This window comes from Chaetodon auriga, chromosome 13 (assembly GCF_051107435.1).
Source record: "Chaetodon auriga isolate fChaAug3 chromosome 13, fChaAug3.hap1, whole genome shotgun sequence".
NCBI classification, from domain to species: domain Eukaryota; kingdom Metazoa; phylum Chordata; class Actinopteri; order Chaetodontiformes; family Chaetodontidae; genus Chaetodon; species Chaetodon auriga.
This window is the reverse complement of record NC_135086.1, coordinates 11,532,107-11,553,947: the sequence shown is the minus strand read 5'-3', so window position 1 is coordinate 11,553,947 and position 21,841 is coordinate 11,532,107. Positions and strand designations below refer to the sequence as shown.

The 21,841-nt window shown below is 41.9% G+C and overlaps 1 protein-coding gene across 1 annotated transcript; it reads left to right on the top strand.

Moving 5' to 3' along the window:
* The first annotated feature begins 258 nt into the window (after window positions 1-258).
* Window positions 259-15,885, top strand: LOC143330612 (UPF0524 protein C3orf70 homolog B-like). The gene is made up of 2 exons (XM_076747309.1): window positions 259-1,139; window positions 13,364-15,885. The coding sequence occupies exons 1-2, from the start codon at window positions 956-958 to the stop codon at window positions 14,050-14,052; spliced, it is 873 nt and encodes a 290-aa protein (XP_076603424.1). The 5' UTR covers window positions 259-955; the 3' UTR covers window positions 14,053-15,885.
* The last annotated feature ends 5,956 nt before the right edge of the window (window positions 15,886-21,841 follow it).

Here is a 21,841-nt window from a genome sequence, read left to right as displayed (position 1 = left end):
CTCTCAGTGTATTCAGGTAACAGCTTGTGACATTTCATTTGATTTGTTTCATCAGACTTCTCCAGAGAAGAATGAGAAGTGCTCTGGTGGGTGTCGGGTTTCTGCTGACCCAGCTGCAGCGGTGACAGAGCAGAGCTGAGGGAGACACACACACGCAGCGCAAACTGCTTTTATATAAATCGGTGGCTCATTTCCAAAGAAACCTCACGCCCAGCGATGAGCAGATGTTGGGGTTGCCATCTAGCGGCGGAAGGCTCCAGACTGAGCAGCTGGATAATACAGTACGATGCTCCATTTTGTCTGCAACTACACTATTTCCGAACCTTTCATTGGTTAATGGCAGGTTTATGCCTGCCCATAAAAATCGTGATTGAAGAATATATGCGGCTGAAACATTACCAAGCTATTTTAATTAGCAGATGTTAAAAAAATGTCGCCTATTTGTGAATCTTCTGGGTGAATTTGAGGATGTGTGCGTGTTTCGGATCCAGATCCCGGTGTTTTGAAGTTTTTAAAGGGGTCGATGAAAGCCAGGGTGTGTGTTTGAAGTGCGCAGAGCAGCTGGCTTTGTGTTTGTGGACTCCTCCCGTTGTGTGATGAAGTTCAGATGCGCGCCGTTGTTCCGTACGCGCGTCACCAGCGCACACAGAGGAGCTTCCCGACGCGAGGGGAGGATGGAGAGATGCGTGGATCACGACCATGGGAGGCTTTGAATTTGCCATTACGGCTCGCTAATTGACGCCTGTCTACTTTTTACAGGATATGCTTCCACCCTTTGTATGACCGGTAACCCAGCTGCTCTGGATTCAGAGATCCGGCATCGTCTTTCGCGTCCGTCTTCCAGTTGAAAAGCTTCCAGGGCTACGTGGACCGTAAACCTCGGCTCGGTCCCTCGCGGTTATGTTGTAGTTTACTCGGACGGAAACTGTGTTTTTTTGATCCAGGAAATGTTGGCATGGCCGCCTCGGGAGCACAGAAGTGTCCGAAGAGTGAGAAGTTGGACGAGGCGCAGGCTTTGGCCAAGAGCTGCGCGGGGAGACCAGACTTCCTGCCTTGCGATGGACTCTCCATCTGCGCTACGCACAGCCACGGGAAGTGCTTCAAGCTGCACTGGTGCTGCCACTTGGGCTGGTGTCACTGTAAGTTTGTTTTACACGGGTTAATAGCTGTATGTTTTACCAGAAATCTACCTCACTGTCACTGATATAGAAATAGAAATGTACAAAAATGCTGGTAGTCATGGCTGTGGATGCAGAAGCATCGATTCACTGAGCTCCTATAGCGACTAAAAACAGGACAAAATGTTGTGGATATTAAGAAGCTCTTCCAGAGGTTTGTAATGTGTGCATGCTTTATGAGAGCTTATCAAAATTTGGCCATCAAACTGACTTTTCAGGGGGAACCTTTGCTGCCCCAGTCGTGCTATTTCTTTTTTGCTAAAACTTCCACATAGATTTCAGTCTTATTGGTATTCTCTGCAATTATATCGAGGTCAAACTCAGAGTCACGTTTATCCTTGTTCAGAGCCAAACCTTCAAACAGACGCCCTTGTATGAATAGTTAATGTAACAATGGAGGCTGCAAAATTCAGAGGCAGGCATGTTTCAGGGTCACGGTCACAGTGTTGACTAATATTCTTCTGAGTCTGTGCTTTCTTTGTTTTAGACCGTGTTAAATGTTGGTATCCAGCCCAAACTGTCAGTTTACGGAATAGCACAGGTCACTGCAGGCCATGAAAATGTAGTGACTGAACAGATTGCATCAATGCAGCCCTGAGTTTCCATAATGATTGACTCTGAAGCTGCTAGTCGTAATGTTTGAGTGGAAAAGCACAGATTATTATAATTCTAATGATGCTGAATTATCTCTCTGCACACTAGAATAACTCTAATAATTTAAAAAGTATTAATCAATAGTTATTTTTGACTTCCAGCTTACTTAATATTGAACTCCAAGTAGGTGTATGGCTTACAGCATGTGTGCCTACTTATGAATATCTGTCTGTCTTACATCACGTCAAGCTTGCGTCATTTAAAGTCTACGCACACACAGCGCCCATCCTAAATATGAGATCATATGTGCACATAATGCAAAAGAATGAAAAGATAAGTACATTTGATTGAGTCCACCGTCGACCTTCCTTTACTTCCTGTGGAGAAATGCTTGGTGACGTTGCACACTTGAGTCACTGCTTTCATTTCTGCTTTGAAGGATAAGTCTTGTGATATTCTCTGTTTTTCTACCTGTCAGCAAATCCTATGAAAAGACTGAAAGCAACAAAGAACTGATCCTACTAACAAAGAATCGGGTGATGTCTGTTGAACTGACATGACGATGTCCACAGTGAAACATCACGATGGACAATGATATCGAACTATATAAGATAATACTTTCTTTCATACTTTCTCTATGCGTGTATGACATTTGAGCCCACTGACAGCTCATCCTCACCTATTCACTTGATATTTCCTTGCTTTTCCTCCCTGTGGCCTGTGCTTAAGCTAAGCAGATCATCTGATTATAAAAACGATTAAAAAAAAAAAAAAAAAAGCCATGGTGATGTAAAAAACAGTTTCCTAAACATGAAATATTCTCAGTTAAATGTACAGAGTCAGACATGGTGAAAAGGAGGGTTAATAATTTAATGATTAGGAATTATTTGGTTAAGACAGGTGTAGCGCTTCGCTTCATGTTAGGTTCAGGCGTCGTAGTCTGATTTCTAGCTTTTTGAGATGTAGGTTTCTAACTGGAGATTTTGCTCTGTTGGTAAGTTTTAAGAACGACTCACCCTATGATTTACCAAGGCAGACCATTTTTCTGTTTGCTTCTCAATAACAACATGCTTTCACTGGCTGGTAAATAGTGTGATTAAATAAGCTGTTTTTCCTTTAGTAAATCGGGCACAAGGAGCTATTATAAGAAGTAAAATAGACCCATCCTTCATTTCTGTGCTCTCTTGCTGACTCTCCTTAGAATACATATTCATCAGCTCTGAGGTGCTAATTGTTTTGATTATTTCTCCTATTAACTTTTTGCTTGTGAAGCTTTCATTGCACTTTCATTAATGAGGTTTAAGCCCAGCAAACTGAAAATCTACCCACATTTGGTGGGTGTTAATTTCGGACCCTTTTTAAAGCCACGTTGTTATGATGGAAGAGGGCTTAGTGGTCGATGGCCCAACTCTACTAACAAGTATTGCTATTTTGCCAGAGCCTGATACAGTAGCTTATTCCTCTGTGCCACAGACCATTTTAAACACACCATTTCCTGAACATGATGAACATGGGCACTGTAGTTTATTTTTAGTCAATCCCACATACTCAATCCAAGTGCAGTTAATACCTTCTAGTGCACCAAATGTGTATTAATCCACATCTGAAAATAGTCCCCAACAAATACATTATTTATTGCTGTTTGGGTAACATTCGCTCAAGATGAAACTATATTTGTGATCAAACTTTGGAGATTGAATGGGCTTTGGGAAGAGTGCTACAGACTGTGCAGGGATGTCGGAAAGTACTGACAGATCAACTGACATGTTGATGTTTTTGCTCTTTTCATTGGATTTGCTGACAATAAGAAACACCGTTCGCATTATTTGTGAAAGTAGAACCTTTGGCCACAAAGTCATCATGTTTAGAGCAATCAGTCAAGTTCAGCAGCTGCTGTTCTTCAGTTCTTCAGTTCAGGTTCAAATAATTGACATCTGAACTCAATAGTTTTACCACAACATAATCAACCCCTATCACATTTATATTGACTGTATTGGTAAGAGAGCACGGGGCAGCAGCTCCGCTCAACGCAGACAATTTAGTTTTCACTTTGAGAAGTGTCAAGTGGCATTTTCACCACCAGTGAACCTCAGACACATTCTCTCCATTTGACACCCTGACACCACCACAGAATTACAATAGCTGTGCGTGGACCTGACAGGATGTCCGTCTCTTTGTGCTGCCCTAATTTATCCCTTCTCTGACTGCCCTGAAAATCCTCAGATCAGTGTAAAACACAATCAGCCATCCACTCTGCGCCAGGCAGTCGGGGCTTATACTGTGCAACTGCACAAGTCACATTGTAATCTTTGCCGTGTAATCATTGGATTTAGATGCCTGCTTCCGTCCAGAGCGAGCCAACCGATTGGAAATATCTGATGTGGCAGAAAAATGATGAATTCTTTCCAGTCTTTATTATGTCACGTCCGGGACTTTTGTCTCTCAGCAAAGCTTGTTCAGTGTTGCATCATTGGTAAACATTTAGACTTGCTCCTCCCTTGAAATATTCATCACTCTGCCTGAAAATGGCTTTGTCCCCATTGTTTAATGAGGGCTTGTTATGGTATAGAGGAGAGAGCCAGCCACATCATAATGGAGCTTCTCACCTCCACATCTCTTTCCATTGTAATTCCCAGGTTCCCCTCGTAGGACAGCCGTGCACCACAGTGAGAATAAACCAGCTTGGACTGCTGATTCAGGCAGATCCAGGGCACCCAGTGAGAAAAACATAGCAGCGTGCTTCTGCATGCAATGCCCGCCTGCTCTGCTCAGATCACACCCTTTTTTCTAGCAGTACATACTAGGGCCGGATGAAGAAGAGGCGAATGTTGTAAATTGGTACGCCCTTATCTCATCACGTTTTCATTTAGAACGTACCCATGACTGTCGCCTGGAGTATAAACTTGTTCTGAAGCTGATAATTGTGCATTCACCACAGGGAGCGTCGCTAGACTGCCTTTTTAATTACATCTTTAATAGGTTTCCAGGCAAACAAATACAAAAGGTCAGTTTGTAGTAAGACTCGGCTCAGCATTTAAATTCTCAAGCACAAATTGTTTCCATTATCTTACCTGAGGAGCAGTATGGGCCGATCCTCCTATGCAAACAGAACATACTCAGGTCGTCTTCCTCTCAGTTTCTGATGATGATCGTCTTTGCAGGCTACACTAAGAAATGCTAAAGAAATGCTGTTGCTGCTTTGACAACCTTCCAGCATTTTTGACTTAGTTGTAGCTTTGTTAAAGCTTTGGAAGAGAAAATGGGGGAAATTGGAATTAGATGTAGGTGAAGGCAGTGTTCCCAGCTGGTGACAACATCAGTCCAAGCCTCTCATTAGTTGTAATTAGCCGTGTTTAGTGTCACCGCCAATATGTCATGTCTGATGAGAGCTTGTGCTCACAGCAACACTGGAACCACCTGGTCTGGATATTTTTTTCTCTCTCTCTAACTTATACGAACTGATTACAATTACCAGGCAGAGCAATGAATTACTCATTAAGGAAGTCTAACAAGTTCTGAGTGGTCTTTTCTCGTTCTCTGTCAGCTCCACTTTTCTACATTAGAACTTGTGCTTCTCTTGTAGGTACATGAAAGTGGGATCTTTGTCATCTCAGCTGTGGCGCCACGCAGCTGTGGCTTGCAACTCTTTCCAAAAGGAAAGATGGAGGCTTATTGGACGAAGCTCTGCCCTATATTGATTGATTTGGTGACTAATTCAAAATGCGCCGCAGTGCTGAATCAGAAAAAGCTTCACCTGTTATTAAAGGATCGATACATTGTCAGCACAGGCCTGAGGCAATGATTTTTGATTGATTGCTCATGTTTGGGGACTACAGCACTTCCACCGCTCCAACTGCCGGTCTCTCAGTGTTAGAGACAGGGCAGCGGCACCGAACAGAAGTTCAGCAAGTTTGTGCAATGTTTTAAAGGACCGTTGCAGATTTAAGTCTGCTTTAATACAATAGCACATTCAATCATTGTGTTACTGCCCCCCTTTGTAAGATACCAACTTGATTTGACTGAGGCTGCTATATTAACTGTAAAGGTCTGAACTTTAGAACGCATATATGCATGGGAGGCATTTCTGTGTTACCAGGGTCCGATGTACCCCAGCTCTAAGGTTAGGGTTATTTGACGTGAACACTGTAGGAGGGTTAATATGTCTTAACACAATATTGAACAGAGGATCATAGGACCCTGCACTGCAAATCAGCTCTCAGAAACAAGAAAAGAGCAGTAAAACTGGAAAAATATTGCTTAATATTTGCAAAATTGTTTTGTACACATTGTTGATAATTGAAAGCAGTAAGTTTCTCCAGTAATTATAAGATATTGTTATATCCTATTAAGATAATTAAGATCAAAAAATCTTGAAACAAGTGAAATGCTCTAACATAGAAACTTTCTTAGATTTTTCTTTTTGCGGTATGGGAACTTAGGTCCTTGGGAAAAATGATACGCTCCCATTTGCATGCAGCAAGGTCACCTTTTCAAAAGAAACCGAGTTTGAACGAATGACAGCGACCTTGTCATTCACTGGAGCTGATACAAATGCAACCCACATATCTGAAGTGTTGTTTCATTCATTCGTGGCGTCTCTGCCATCTCGCTGTAGTGACAAGGCTGAAGTTTTGTTGTTGTGGTAATACCGTTTAAAAAGGCAGCAAACCTCTTCACCTTTATCCACAGTTTTTTCCTTGTATGGTGTTGAATCCAAATGCTTCTCAGGTGTTTTGATGTCATAATTATATCTTCAGCTGCTCTCTAGCTTCCCCCGTTTTGCATTAACGAGGAGAACAACAATTTTCGCAAGCAGACATCCTGACATGTCACAGTAGGAAAAACACAGGTGTGAATAATAATTTCCAATGGCTGGATTCCATTTAGCTGCTTCAGTTTCAGGGTCCTGGCATTGTGCATGCTGTGTCACTGTCACACTGTCAGAGCAGAGCCATCGTTGATGTTACCGGGAACACCTGTGATTGTCCTGCAAGTCAAAATGTTGGCTGTGAAAAAGGCTGATGATGTTAACAGATACTGCAGGTCAATAGAGCATCAGAAGTCACTGTGACAGCGCATTTTAGAAACCCCCCTCTGCTGCAGTACATGGCACAGCCCGTCACACTCGTACACAGTCAATTTTAAATTTGGTATGATGATTACAGATTGAGTATTTCACTTTTTTCTACAATCAAATTGTTTTGTTTTTTTTTTTTAATAAAAAATGGCAACCCCCAGAGCAAGGACTGTGGATTTTGCCCCCCCCCCCCTTGTCTCTTACAGTGTACTGACAGCCAGTATTCCTCCTCTTTAAAAGCACATTTGGGCATGTGAGCATTGTATTAAGATAAGCTTGAAGAAATCTGAACCTACCCTTTAAGACTGTTACAAGAGTTGAAGCTTAATGTTCACTATGCATAAGAAAACAGTCCAGAGGGCTGCATTTTTTTTCTCCATGGTGGCAGACTCAATAGAGGATTTCCAACTAGCTGTAAGTCAGGAAAAGCCTTTTGCCTCTGGAGGCATGAAACAGGAAACAGGAAAGGAGTTTCACATGATGCTGGCTCAGACCGTCCCCTTCGCTGAAACCTGAAACTCATGGTGTTTCCCCCGGCTGCAGCCCCTTTGTTTGACAGATTTAAACACAAAGAGCAGCGGGCGTGTGAGCGGACTGTATCCACCGGCCAAATGGGTGCAGCTGCTGTTGATGAAAGAAAACAGTAATTTTTGCAGATTGTTTTCACCTGCTTTGCCAACATGCTGCTTTGAACTGGCGTGATGCATTTACAGCAGAAGATCTGCTCGGTCTGCACATAAAAAAAGCGCCGGCTTCGGCTCAAACATACAAAAAAGTCAGACTGAGGGGGTTGTTAATGACTCAGTCAATCAATCTCCGAGTATTTCCCTTCAAGCTGCGGTCTGTAGAGTGACAGTAGAGCTGAAATTTGAGAGAATGATGAGAGAGAGAGAGTCAGAGACTATGGGGCTACATACCGCATTATTCATCTCCTGTATTAAACCAGACTGTGCAGCCGTCGGCCAGGCACAGGCCCAGGAGAGAGCAGGAAAGGCAAGATGGAGACAGGTGGGAGCAGAGAAGTTGGAGCTCCTCAATCCGCCGCCACTCTACTCTTTCCTCTGGAGAGCAATCTGTCACATCCCCGGAATGAGCTGCATGTTCTCCTGCTGTCTCATTAACCTTTTGAACTCTTGATTTTCCATATCTTTGTATTTTGAAAACATCTTTTGGCTGCATATAGCACTCTATATCTCCTTGTTCAAACACCTAAATTAAGCTGATTGATTCTTACAATGATTAAACCCAAATTTACCACATAGAAATGGTAGATTTTTTGTCATATTTTACTATCTGTAAATTACTTTTTTTGCCTTTCCACCAACAAAGTTTCTTTGCCCGGCTGTAAAAGTAAGGGGATGAGTCACCTCCACTGCTTTTAAACTGTAGATATCCTCAGTTCTTGATTAAATTTTTGTAATGAAGAGCTCTTACTTCCTCTTTTGATGTACCCAAAAGCCTCATTTACATCTCCTACATCCCCCAGAATGCCTTTCATCCGTCCCCAGTGAACCTGTTGCTTTCAGCGGCATTTAATGATAACGTGATGAAAGGCTTTCCAGCTAAGAAAAGAAGCGAGGAGTCATTCGCCTTGCTCAAAGTGCAGCATGTCCTGTGGCTGCATATTATTCTGGTCTGTAGAGGCTGCTGTCAGTGGAAAACACTGTGCCTGTGTTTCCTCTGCAGTTGATTTTTCTCAGTATGATTGTAGGTGTAAAGTGGTGGGACTGCAGAGAAGCTCCTATTTTGATTCCAAACCACAGACTCCAAACCCTACATTCACTGTTTAGGCTTCTTGTAATTCTGTCAGTCTTCATTATAGAAGGGCTAGAAGTGTCTCGTGACATCAGGTAAACCGCTTGGCCAGCTATCTTTAGGAAGAAGAAAATATACCACAGAACAACAAAGAGGAAGATGAGAAATGTGAGGTACATCACCGGCAGCTGTGACTGTGTAGCTGTCTTGTACCATGTTTGTGTGGATTTGCCTTTTAACTGTCACTCTTAAAGGATGCGTCTGGTTACACTTTTCATTTTGCACTCTAAAAGACCATCAGCGATTTTGATCCCACTAACAAGGCTCCTGCCAGAGCCTGCTATAGCTTATTCCTCTGTGCCACAGACCTCCATTGCTGTCCAAAAACTATGAAATACAGACTCCTTAAATACAGACCTTGTGACATGTTCCTTCATTAATGAGCATGGGCACTGATTCAGTCCAACCCTCCTGCTACTCACAGTCCACTAAATGTGCATTAATCCACTGAAACTAGTCCCCCATAAATGCACCTTCCTTCCTTTAAAAACTACAGTGCCCAGCTTTTAGGAAATTTTTAATGATTACACCTTCAGTTGAAGCCAATTGGTGTCTGGCTGAGTGCCACAGACAGGGTGGGAAGTTCAGAAAGGATTGAGAGATGAGCTAATATTCGGTTTGATTGTTGGTTTTGGTCTTTTAATTTGATTTGTTGAGTGCAATAAAAATATAACACCCTGCTTCACCCTTTAAAGAAACAGCTCATGTCATAACCCTAAACTAAGAAGTGAAGTGTTCTCAGTCTGGAGAGTTTTTGTTCTTTTTCTGTCTTTGTGAGGACATCTGATCTTTGTTATCATGGAAATACACACACACACACACACACACACACACACACACACACACACACACACAGGGCAGAGGGAGAGGGCCGCTCAACAACTGACATTGTCATGCAAGGGCTCCAACACGGGGCAACACAGAAGGGTAGAGTACAACTGAATATCAATAGAGCTGCATAGACAGTGTTCACTGGCTGTCAGTTAGTGTTTGTATATTTCTTAGTGAACAGTCTGCACAGTAAAGCTCGTCTGTCTAGTTGATTTATATGCAGGATGGGACATAGCAACCGACATTTTGACAGGGATTTAAAATTAAAGGTGGCCTGTTGAGTTTTCTTGTAAACAAAGTTATGTCAGCATCTAAGCATGACATGACGAATGTGCTGCATTTATTCTCTCCCTCATAAAACATTTGCAGAGCGGCTTTTAAAAATATTTCAAATCATTACCATCCACAATGTCGCTCGCTTGCAGTTCCTCTCTGCTGCTGTGGGCACAACGCTGCTGCAGCGTGCATGTGATCATGATACAGACACGACTGGAACCCACTTGTTAAAACATCGCTCCAAAAACTCAAAACCTCCACAAGCTACTTCTAAATTATAATAGTGAAAGTATGTGACAGGAGGTCAAACCCTCAGGGCTGCAACTAACAGCTGTTTTCAGTGTTGATTAAACTGAAGATTATTCTCTAAGTCAATCTCTTTATCATTTTGTCTGTAAAATATAAGAAAACAGTGGAAAAACACACATTTCTTAGAGCCTAAAGTGACATCTTCAGTTGTCTTGTTTTGTCTGATCATCCTGCAAAGATACTCAGTTTACTTTCATGTATTACACGGAAAGACTTCAAATCCTTTGCTTATTTTTATAATGATTTGATTATCAAAATAGTCGACTTACCCTTGAGTCCCACATGCCATGGATAGAGACAGAAAACAACATATCTATAATTAACTACAGCCACCTGCAGTATTTGTAATAATCCAACTATTTTAGAGCACGTTCAGTTCAAGCATCAGTAAGCAGAAGGTTGTGTTTTGCTTGTCGTGAAGATTCTCCTCTTGCCCTTTTTGCCAGTCTAAGTGAGATTAATCTCACACGTACTGTCCTCTGGGGCCGACGGAAACAGTCATATTTCTGACTTAGTACAAACTAATTCTGCATTCTGCTGACACCTTGTAAATCAACCAGCAGGCTGTGTTCCTTCTGCAAGGCTGCTGAAGACAACCAGTGTCGGTGCAGCGTTAGCTCCATATGTCTGTCTGCTTTGTTGTCTGTCTGTGCAGCTGTCTGTCCCCCACCATTGCTCTTTTTATTTGAAACTCCAGATGGATGAATGCAATTAGATGTAATATGCTAAAAACTAAATGTCAACACATTACCGTCTATGGCTTTAGCTCTCATTTGTTGCCGCTATCTCGTCTGCCTGAACGGGCTCATCTCAGGCTGAGCATGGACCATTGAGTTTCTCTCATTAAACAGAGGACGGCTCCTATTCCTCCTTTTGTCTGTATCGACATTAACTCCTGTGTTTCGTGTTAATAATGTTTACAAAGTATGCTGGCATCAAGCTTCAGTCAAAGCCTCTTTTAATTGTTTCGCATGGGTGGAGAATGCAGCGTTGTGTCCTTTAATGAAGAGCTGGTCATGTGAATTTAGTCAGCTGGTCTTGTGGAACATCAATGTTCAGCTCATTTACTTCAAGGGTTAGTTTGGATTTTTCGAGGTGGGGTCGTAGGAGGTTCTTATCAATAGTCAGTGTTCTACCTACAGTAGATGGTGGTCAGCACACCTGCAGTTTGGAGAAGCAGCAGGAGTGTCGGTGTAGCAAGCTAAGCAATGCACTGCTGTATGCTTGGGGGAAGCAGCAACAGCATTTTAGCCCCCTGAAAAGACCCACTTCAAAATCTCAGTATCACTTCAAGCGAATGCAATGTTTAGAATATTTTCACTGCTTTGCCCTCCTGTCAACGCTTTCCAGCATGAAACTGAATGACTGAATGAAATTCTACCCATTTTTCTCTCTTCAGAGCCACCAGACCCCTTTGACAAAACAGTCATTTTACCTCGCAGAACACGGGAGCTGCTGGTCTACCGCTGCCTCCGTCAGATTGTTTGTGTTATTGTGTGACTTTGATGTTTAAACACATGGATTCAGATCCAAACCAAACAGTGTAACACAAACTAACAGATTTAGTTAGCAGTAGATTAAGGCAGTGGGTCTTTTTAAGCAGCTAAAATCCGTTTAGATGCTGCCCTCGTCCATTGCTTAGCTTGATACACCAACGCTGCTGCTGCTTCCTCAAACAGGGGATGTGCTGACCATCATCTACCGTAGGCAAAACACTGACTATTGATAAGAACCTCATACAACCTCAAACTAACCCTTTAAAGTCATCTCATCAGCATTACAAACGCTTTGTCCATTCAGCAATGCAAAACAGAGCCTCTTCTCGACTTAAAAGTGGTTTGATGCTTTCTGTGTAACCTGGGAAAAGATTTTGATTGAATGGGTACCCCAGCCAGTGAAACAAGACAAGGACACAGAGTGAGAGGAAGTGATGCGTAGGCCTGTCATCTTCTGTAGTTTCTCTCTCTCCAGGGAGCCAGTTAAACACACATCTGAGCCGCACTATTCAGGCAGCACGGCTCAGAGTTGGAGGCAGTGGGCTGCAAACAATGAGTAACATTTGGGAGCAGTCATTTTGCACAATCACCACCAGTATAGGAGTCGCCAAGATGGGAGGCATAATTCACATCGAAGGCGTTCGAAAATTTGCATGCGACAACGGCCACTTTACAGAACAAATTTATGGCTTTTATGTGACATGGCACAGTATATCACATCGTTCTAGTCTGTTGTTTTAGTGATCCAGATGTTAATCAGCACCACATCACGATTTCTCAGCTGTGAATGTTGTTGTATGGCTTTAATCCTTCACGTTATTTCATCATTTTTGATTTAAGTATTGCATCAGTTAAGGGTCAGAAATGATTACTGCACTGTTCCGGATGTCCTGAAATTGGTTACACTCTGGCTGCAGCTCCACCTCAGATGGTGGTGGCAAGGCAGGTATTTTTGCCTTCGGCAGCACGAAATGCTTTGTGATGTGAAAATTGCTGCAGCCCCCCAAAAAAGGACAGATGATAGGTTACCACAGACACATAATTCACCCATGCCTCCCAACCCACTTTTGACCATCTTCAAAAACTGTGTCCTTGGTCGAGGCTGATGAAAAACACGTGTTTATACACCATCAATATTACTTGTATAATGCTCTGCTAGTTGCAACGACCCATGAGATAAAGGTCAAATGTGGTTTTAGTTGATGGGAAGGATTCGCATTTGATTGGATGGGTGTGTGTACAGTAAGTTGGCTTGCATGGCGCCACATCATCATCCTTTGAAGTTGTGTGTCTTGTGATATTATCAATGTGTAATGTCCAATATTCACTCTCTTTTAACTCTGTTTTTGGTCTCTACCAACTCCAGAGGGAAATATCTGTCTCTTTAGCTACGAAATGTCCAATATCCAGTGTGTTCACCAGCTAGTCTCTAACTGTGTTAGTCTTTTGTTTGATGCTGAGCAGGTAGAATACAGTCGGCTAATCAGAGCTTTTTTGCTGAAAAGAGCCAAAAACGACTCTCATGAGAGCAATGAGAGTGAAACAGTGAAGATGTGGACCTGAAAAGCAAAACTAATGAGCTGGAAGATCCTACAATTCTCTTTAGAGCCACAGAAAGACACCATACACTGAGTCATTTGATCCACTGTTAACATTAAAATATTGATTTTTAGCAGTTTTGAGATCAAAAATTAGATCTTTCATTCTCCTCAGAGCCTGTTTCATCATGAACATCTGAGCAATGAAACCATTTTCTGTTTTTTTTTCTTTTGTTTCTCCCACTTTAGGCAAGTATGTGTACCAGCCCATGACCAATGTGTGCCACCTGCCCAGCACAGCCGTGCCACCTGCTGGGACAGAGTACAGTAACACCATGGACCTGTCCCTCTCTCTGGCTGAGCGCTTCCTGAAGCTCGCACCCTGCTTCCAGTCCCCGCCTCACCTGGAATCGCCCAAGTACTGCGTTATCGCGGATCTGTTTGTGGACGACTACATCGTCAAACGCATTAACGGAAAGATGTGCTACGTGCAGCGCCCCCCGCCTCCCTTACCAGAGCCACCCCGTCCTCCCACCCCTCCCCCAGCTGCTCTCTCTACACCTCAGAAGCCCCCAAATCTCACTCAGCCTCGGCAACCGGTGAAGCCCACACCGCCAACCCAACACACGCCTGCCCCTGTGCAGCCAGTCCAGCAGGTGTACAGTGAACACAAACACCCATCCACCGTGGATAAGATTAAAGGCCCCAAAATGGACCACTGCTCCTCTCCTTCCAGCTCCGAGGACTCCGGCATCAACGCGCTGGGTCTGCACTACCTGGAGTCCTGCGAGGAGGAGAGCGAGGAGGAGGAGGACGACGAGTTGAGCACAGATGGGAACTCCAGCCCCGGCAGCCTCTGGGATCAGGACGACTGTTCCCTGCTGTCCCCCTCCAAGTCTATGATTGAGATCATTGAAAAGATCGAAACAACTGTGTAACTGACGCAACATCGACAGGGACATGAGCTGTGAGGGAGCGCAATCCGCGGAGCAGCATCATATTATATAGAATAACTCGAGGATTTATTCTACATGGACCAAGAGGACACAAACCCCTCGCTAAAGTTTGAGCGGGGCTTTGCAGGGTTGGAGTTGAATTTGTTTTCCTGCAGGTGGCCGAGGACTGTACGCCTGCATCACAAACAGCCTCTCCTCTGTCCACATCCCCTGCATGGAGTGAATTTCCAGAACTTATTATGATACAGGAGAAAAAGGAAGCACAGGAATATCAAGCACATGCACAGAGGACCAATGGACCAATTACCTCTACATGGTAATTGTACAGTAAAGAATCCAAAATACTAAAGGAAGCTGTAGTAGGTGCACTTCCATCAGAGGAAAGACTTTCTTTCTGAGACTTCTCTTTAGGTATATAATACTGGAGCTAAATTATGAATGAACAAAGGTGGTTTAAGTAGGTTTTGTGATGATAATGAGCAGTTAGGTAATTCTTAGTGTTCTCCAGTCGTTGATCTGGCAGTCAGACCTAATACTAATTCAACATTAAAGTGGCAGATAAGCCTGTCATTTCTTGTTCCCTGTTCAGTGGCTCCACCTCCACATTTTAGTAACTCTGACACTTCAGCATAATAAGTACAAGGCCAGCTACCTCTCATGGGCCTAAAGCACATCAACCCGCTACCTGTTAATTACTCAGCACCCAAGCTGCAGGGGCACACCTGCTTTTATCACACCAATAACACAGTTTATCTGCACTTTACTGACACCAACACGAGCAGCAGGCAGGTAGGTAGGTCCGTGTTTGACAATCAAGAATTACACAGAAGCACATTCCTATACCGTACCTGCCAGCCAGAACCAATGATACTCTTATAGCTTCTGAAACCACTTATCAGACATAAACACATTGTTCTGACCGCCGTTTCTGGTCAGACTGCACTTGAACCGGTGTGACGTTCAAGGTTAAATGGGATGTTAAACAAAACATGACTTGCGCTGACCTCTATTAGCGGCCACGAAATTAAATAGCACAGACGTGTCCCTAGCAGAGCTACAGTGTCAAAAGCAGGAGTCACGCTGTCACAGCAGAAACTAGTAAAGCAGAGGGGATATATCTAATATATACATATAAACTTATATAATTACAAAACTGCATTGTTATTTGCTTTTTGGGCTTGACGGTGAAATGTCTTGTGATGCCAGCTGAAAGTCTGGCAGGAAGAAAAGTGCGCAGGCAGGGCTAGACTAATATGCCACAGTTGTTTTGTGCTAGGGGGCAGAAAAATGTCACTTAATGCTCCTTTAAGAGGAGATTACAGTATGGAATAGGATACTGAATAGGTGTTGTGATGTTGTGATGGACATGTTATAAGAAAAACACTCAAATATAAAATTAGTGAGACAGCCCCTTATTAGTCAGTTAGTAAAATGAAGATGGGCTGGGTCTTTTTGATATTTTCTTTCTGTTTAAAAGGTTATATCCTGGAGAGTTATCTGCAAAAATCACTAAAATATTCACAGATATGTATTGCTACAATGCTACACTAGATGTAAAAAAAGAAAAAGAAGAAAAAAAGTAATTTTGCATGACTGCATTCATTTGCGAAGTCCCTCATGTCGAAAACCAATTTAACAAATTTGTGAGTGTTCAAAGAGCGGACAAATCCTGTATCTGTTATTCTAATAAAATGTTTTTTTATTCAGCCCTTGACATTACACTGATCACAGTCCCTCTTAATGCAGTTTAAAACATGTCTTTTGTTCTTATTATTGTTATATTATTTTCATATGAATAAATCTTAATGAAACTCCCTCGGTTTGTCTTTTGTAGCCAGTGGTTTTGAAGCATGTGGGCATTTTTTCTGCAAAAAGAAAGTTCAAATCTTCTTTGAAAAGCACTCAAACTTCCTCCAGCTGACACACGGATGACTAATGCTCTCCAGAGATTGGGCGGAATAGCAAAGTAAAGTGAGAAATACACTGAAATTGAGTCATTACTTTGGCTGTGGTTGTTTGTCTCCTCGGAAATGTCTTGAGGAATGTTCTTTGTTTTTGTTTCTCACATTCCCTCATTTGTAACCTTTACTTTCTTACATTGCACTGGCACAGAAAAATTACATTAAGTGGAGTTGTGACTGGAGGCTGTTAAAAGATTACCTGTGCCTCAGTTTTACTGTTGCATAGAATTATGGTGTAAGAGATACAGTACAGGTTAGAATCAAGCCTGTCCACCTCTGACCCCCATACTTCCTTTTATTGATCCACACCAGCGATAGATTGCAGAGCCCTGCTGTGTCCTCTGGGTCCCAGACAGTCTTCTCTCTTCACACTTCGTCTAGCAGCTGATTTTATGAGAGACCATGCAAGTGCCTTTCTCACCTTGACTTCGAGCCCAGATTGATTTCTCCGTGCTTCTCTTTTCCCCCTGCATTGTGTCTATCGATTATTTGTACTCCGCGAGAGCAGAGAGAAAACCAAGGCCGGGTTGAAATGCTAATCAGTTTATATAAATGTACATTCATTGTTCTGCTCGGTCATGAAGTGGAGGAGTGTGCAACTGACTGTCTGGATGGCAACGCAGAGTGGGAGAAGAGAAAGAGAGAAGAGGAGGGTGAAGGAGAGATGAGAAGTACAGAGGAGAGAAAAAACAATAGAAGAAGAGAGAAAAGATGAGGAAGAGAAGAAGAGATAAAAAAAAGTGAGAGTGTATTATGCGGGAGTGCATCGACAGGCAGAGGAGAGGAAGCTCAATTAACAGGATGATGATGCAAGCACATGTAAAGTCTTTGGACGGACTGCGTGTGTGCGTGTGCAGGGACACGTGGTTGCGTGTAGTTCAACATTTCGAATATTTTCTCATTTTCTTTTCAAAAGCTACACACAGATTTCATGAAGAGATGGATCGCTGTTACTGTTAATCCCTCGCAGCAAAGTCATTCAATTGGCAGGCACCTTGAGCAGTGGAGGGTTCACACACACACACACACACACACACACACACAGAGGAAGATACACACTGAATCAAAAAATGCCCTTGTTCAAGGGCTGCTTCACAAGAAGGGTTGGCACAGCACGAGTCACACAAGCTGCAGAGAGATGCTGTCAGTTCCCCCGTTTTTCTTTCTTTTTTCTTTTTTTTTTTTTCCTTTTGCTTTTGATGTGCGTTCAAACACATTACCTTCCTAAGGAGGTTTCCTTTTAATTTCATGCAATTGCGTTTTCTCTCCAGAGGCCAGTTATTAGACGAGCAAAACCCAAACACTCACACATTGTCATTTTAAGTGACAAAATGAAAACATGGAGGAACAGCAGTGTCTCACCTGAGTGAGGAGGAGAAGCATGAGGAGGAATCAGCTGAATTCATTTGCTCTGATGGACAACTGTTAGCAATTTCATTGAAATGTAATGCAGGTAGATTGAATCGATGCAGGCAGTTAAATATGCACAAACGCACGTATTACAAATTCTTACCGTGTTGGTTTGTGATCGCATGCCTCATTGCAATGAGTGTTGTCTCAGTATAAGTCTTAAACCCTTAAATGCATGTCTCAGGTCTTCCTCAAACTATTGGTTTTTAACAATTCCCCGGTGTCAAAATGATTACAAATCCTTGTGTTTATTATTCCCTTCCCTGAAAATTTTCAATAAAGAGCTGGAACAGGCTGACACAGATTATATACAGTCTGTGATACTGGAAGAAAATAATTTTTCCAAAGCTACTTAAAGGGAAATTAAAGGGTAAAACCAGAAGTTAAGGGTTAATATATTTTATAATTTGACAGTGCACATTAGGAAAATTCATATCAGCTTCCTACAGGGAAGCAGCACTACATTGCAGGCATGCAGCTTCCTCTGTAATCTGAGATATTCAGAGCCAAACTTCAACGGCAGCACTCCATTTCAAAAGGGCCATTTATATGTTCGTTTTACAGCATAATGTTGCTGTGATTGGCCTGATGCAGGCGGCGTGCAGCTAACGGGGGAACCCACCAGCAGGCTGCTGATAAACAATCAGACACATGGCTTTGCCTTGGCTGTGCTCGATGGGTGATGGGTTTCTGATAAGCTCTATAAATGCGAGCTTCACCAGGAGTGCAGCTCTGTACTCCTTGCCTGTAAAATATTCATTACTTTTTTCCTGTCACTGTCTGCCCTTGTCTCTGAAATGGATTTAGAGCACTTTTTCCTTTTAGACACAGACTGTGACTTTCTTCCTGCAAACTCTAGACAACAACTTCAAGCTTTAGCGTCGATAGACAGGCCAGTGTTTGAAACTGCTCCCTCTTTGTTGCTTAAAGCTACTTGGTGATTCATCCTCTCTGCTGAAAAGCCTGTGAGTGCTTTTTTTGTGATGGTAGAATGACTCACACTGGTATACCTTAATGTGAATAGTTGGCTTTGTTGCTGTGGATTAGTCTGAGTTAGATGATGGTTCTGTAGTTGGAGAAAGTACTGGATGGATGATCACATTCGCAGGTAAAATTTGCAACACCCTCTGCATCTTTAAAATATTGATGATGAACGCTGATGAAGAGTCACAATGACCATGAATTGAATTAGTTCTAAGTAATATTTCTCAGTTGAAACACACCTATTGTCTTCTTGCTTTTCTGCAGCTTTCATGGTTTCGACAGCGGCCATTTTCAGAGCATTTGTGGTTTTTTGTGCAATGAGGGAAAGTTTGAATCCATCTTAATCACATCAAAGAGTCAGAGGATGTCGGGGATGCCCACTCTGGCTTTCAACTTGAAAGCCAGTGTAGTCAATATGGCTGCCCTATCTAGTGTCTGCTTTTCAGTTTGTTAAATCTTTTCTCCCGTAATTTTTCTTCTTTTTGAGCTTTTGATTTTTAAAAAAAGAACAAAAGGAACAGCACCTACTGCTGTTAGGAGTGTGAAGATGTATCTACTCCAAGGTTTGTAGGAAAACAAGATTCATGTTTTACTTCTCTCTTAGCTGAATATTTTTCTGGAGCTGCAGACTTTTTTTGAACAGTGGTGGACAAAGTATTTAAATCCTTTACTTAAGTAAAAGTACGAGTACCACACTGTGAAAAAATACCACTTCAAGTAGAAGTCCTGCATTCAAATCCTTTATTAAGTAAAAGTATGTAAGTATAATAAGACAAATGTACTTAACGTACAAAATTGTCCCTCTCAGTGTTTTAATATTATGTTTTTGGATTAATAATACAGCTGCATTAATGTGTATTTTGCATGTTACTGCTGTAGATGTTTAAGGTTGAACTCATTATATACTGTTTGTTTGTTAAATTTAAGCAATGCATCATATTATATAAAATCCTCACTTTGTAGTTTTACAGCTGATCCAAGAGAGTTTTTAAGTAGTTTATTTAGCTTAAAAAGTTGGAGACAGTTTCTCAACCCATCAAGGAACATTTAATCCTCAACAATCAAAATCAACAGATTTGGGCATACATGGAAAAATAATCAGAAAAATGTAGCGGAATAAACTTACAATATTTTCCTTTACGGTGTAGCGGAGTAAAGTACAAGTACCTCGAGGTACAGTACTTGAGTAAATGTACTCAATAAGGAGACACACAAACAGCAGTTTTAAATCACATCAGTTCAAGAATCAAACACACACTGAAGTCAGGAATTACAGCGAAATTTCAGATGTGACATTAAGAGGCTGTAACATCACATTTCCTCTCTGTCTGCAACATTCGAGGCTTGACTAGTATCTGCATTCACATGATACAGTCCTCTCCCACAACACTTTGGACAGATGTGGCTCTCATCTGCGAGAGTATTTTATAATGCTGCCACTCAAAAATTGCATTGTTCTCTTCTATTTAATACTTTCTAAAGGGTTGCCCAAAATAGAGGGAGAGAACTAGGCCACTGCTGGACCCAGATTGCTTCTAGCAGATATGACTGAAAAAAATGGGACGTAAGCTTTCTAAATCTAAATGCCTGCTGCCCATCAACCATAAGAAACATTGGTTTCAGGGGAATTATTGCATTATGAGATCTTACCCTTCATGGCGCCCCAGGATGAGCTTTGTGGATCTATTAATGCGTCTGCAGATCTTGAAGAAAAATGTCCTCAAAAACACTTCATCCTCAAGAACGAAATAAAAGTTTTAGAAACTTTAAGAACTCTTTACAGTTTCCTTAAAACTTTCCTTGTAACCACACACAATAATTGGTTGCTTCACAGGTGATTGGCGTTGTTATTGTTATACTTCAATCATGGCTCCATGAAGCTATTCTTGGACTTTTTTTTTTCCCCTTATTTTTCTTGCAATGCACCCACACGCACTTTTTTTCCAAACTGTCCTTGATATTATATTATTTCACATCCTCCTTTCAGTGAGCTAATCAACAACAACAGTCCACACTCATTTATTTTTTAACTTTTTTGAACAAGTACGCTATGCACAAAGACAGACAAGCATGTAAATGTCCAAACCACGCTGTATAAAACAGGGATATGTAGGTTTCTGAAGAGCTCTGTCGCCGTCTTGGCAGTGCCTGAATCCCAAACTGGCTAATCCAAAAATGGGCAAAGAGGTGGAAGCATGGGTGGAGCTGAGGCCGAATGAAGCCTGGTTACTGAAACCTAGCAGCTAACTGTCACTCAAATCAGCCAAGCCCATAATTATGCATAATTTCTAAGTCTTAATATAAACAAGCAAATAATATCAAAATTCACCCTTGTATAATGAAATTAGCAATAGAGACCGAAGCTATTTTTTTGTACCAGTCACAGCCATGTTTATTTCTGCTGTAAAGTTGGCCATATTAATATGGGATTCTGTGGGGACTGACTTGCTTTTGGAACCAGCCTCAAGTGGCCATTCAAGGAACTGCAGTTTTAGGCACATCGTCTTCATTTTTCAGCCCTGGAGGTTGCTGCTTGGTCCAAACGGCCTGAAACTGTCTATACATAGACACAGTCAGGGTATGTCTAATGTGTGTCCTTTAGAAACACATTAGACATCCCCTAGAAGAAATATTTAGATAAATATGGCAATTTTTGGAGAATGCTTCAACATACCATAAGAAAAAACACATGTAAAATACATATTTTCTGTGGTATTGTTATCAGTTTTTATTGAACTGGCACTAAGGTGATACTTTCCAGCTAATAAAACGAAGATATAGTAATATGCAGGCATCAATTTGCAAAGAATATTCAGGTGGATATAAAAAAACCTTCCAATTCAGTGTGTTCAAACATATATTACTTAATGCCAGTAGCACTTATAGTGAGAACCATGCATACACTCCCATTATTCAAGAACAGGGGCATCTGTGGCTCAGGAGGTAGAGCAGGTCGTTCACTAATCAGAAGGTCAGTCCTCCAGTCTGCATGTCAAAGTGTCTTCAGGTATGATACTGAACCCCAAATCGCTTCTGATGGCTGTGCTGTCAGTGTGTGAATGTGACGTGTTTTGTAAAGCGCTTTGAGTGGTTGGTAGATTAAAGAAGTGTGATATAAATGCATCCATTTACCATTTTAACAGCTTTCTATTTACTGTGGGATTGCCTTGGATGGGTGTTTTAGGCTAATTTTACTGAAATGGGAAGAGTTTTTAATACTCAAGCAGTAAAATGATTAACCGTTTTAGAGGAGGTTATGTGCCTCGTCATTTCTTGCTAAGCTAAGCTAACCAGCTGCTGGCTGTAGCGTCATATGTAGTATACAGGCATGAGAGGTAAATGGTTTGATTATACTTCAATCATGACTCTATGAGGCTATTCTTGGGCTTTTTCTTATTTTTCTGTGCATGGCTGAA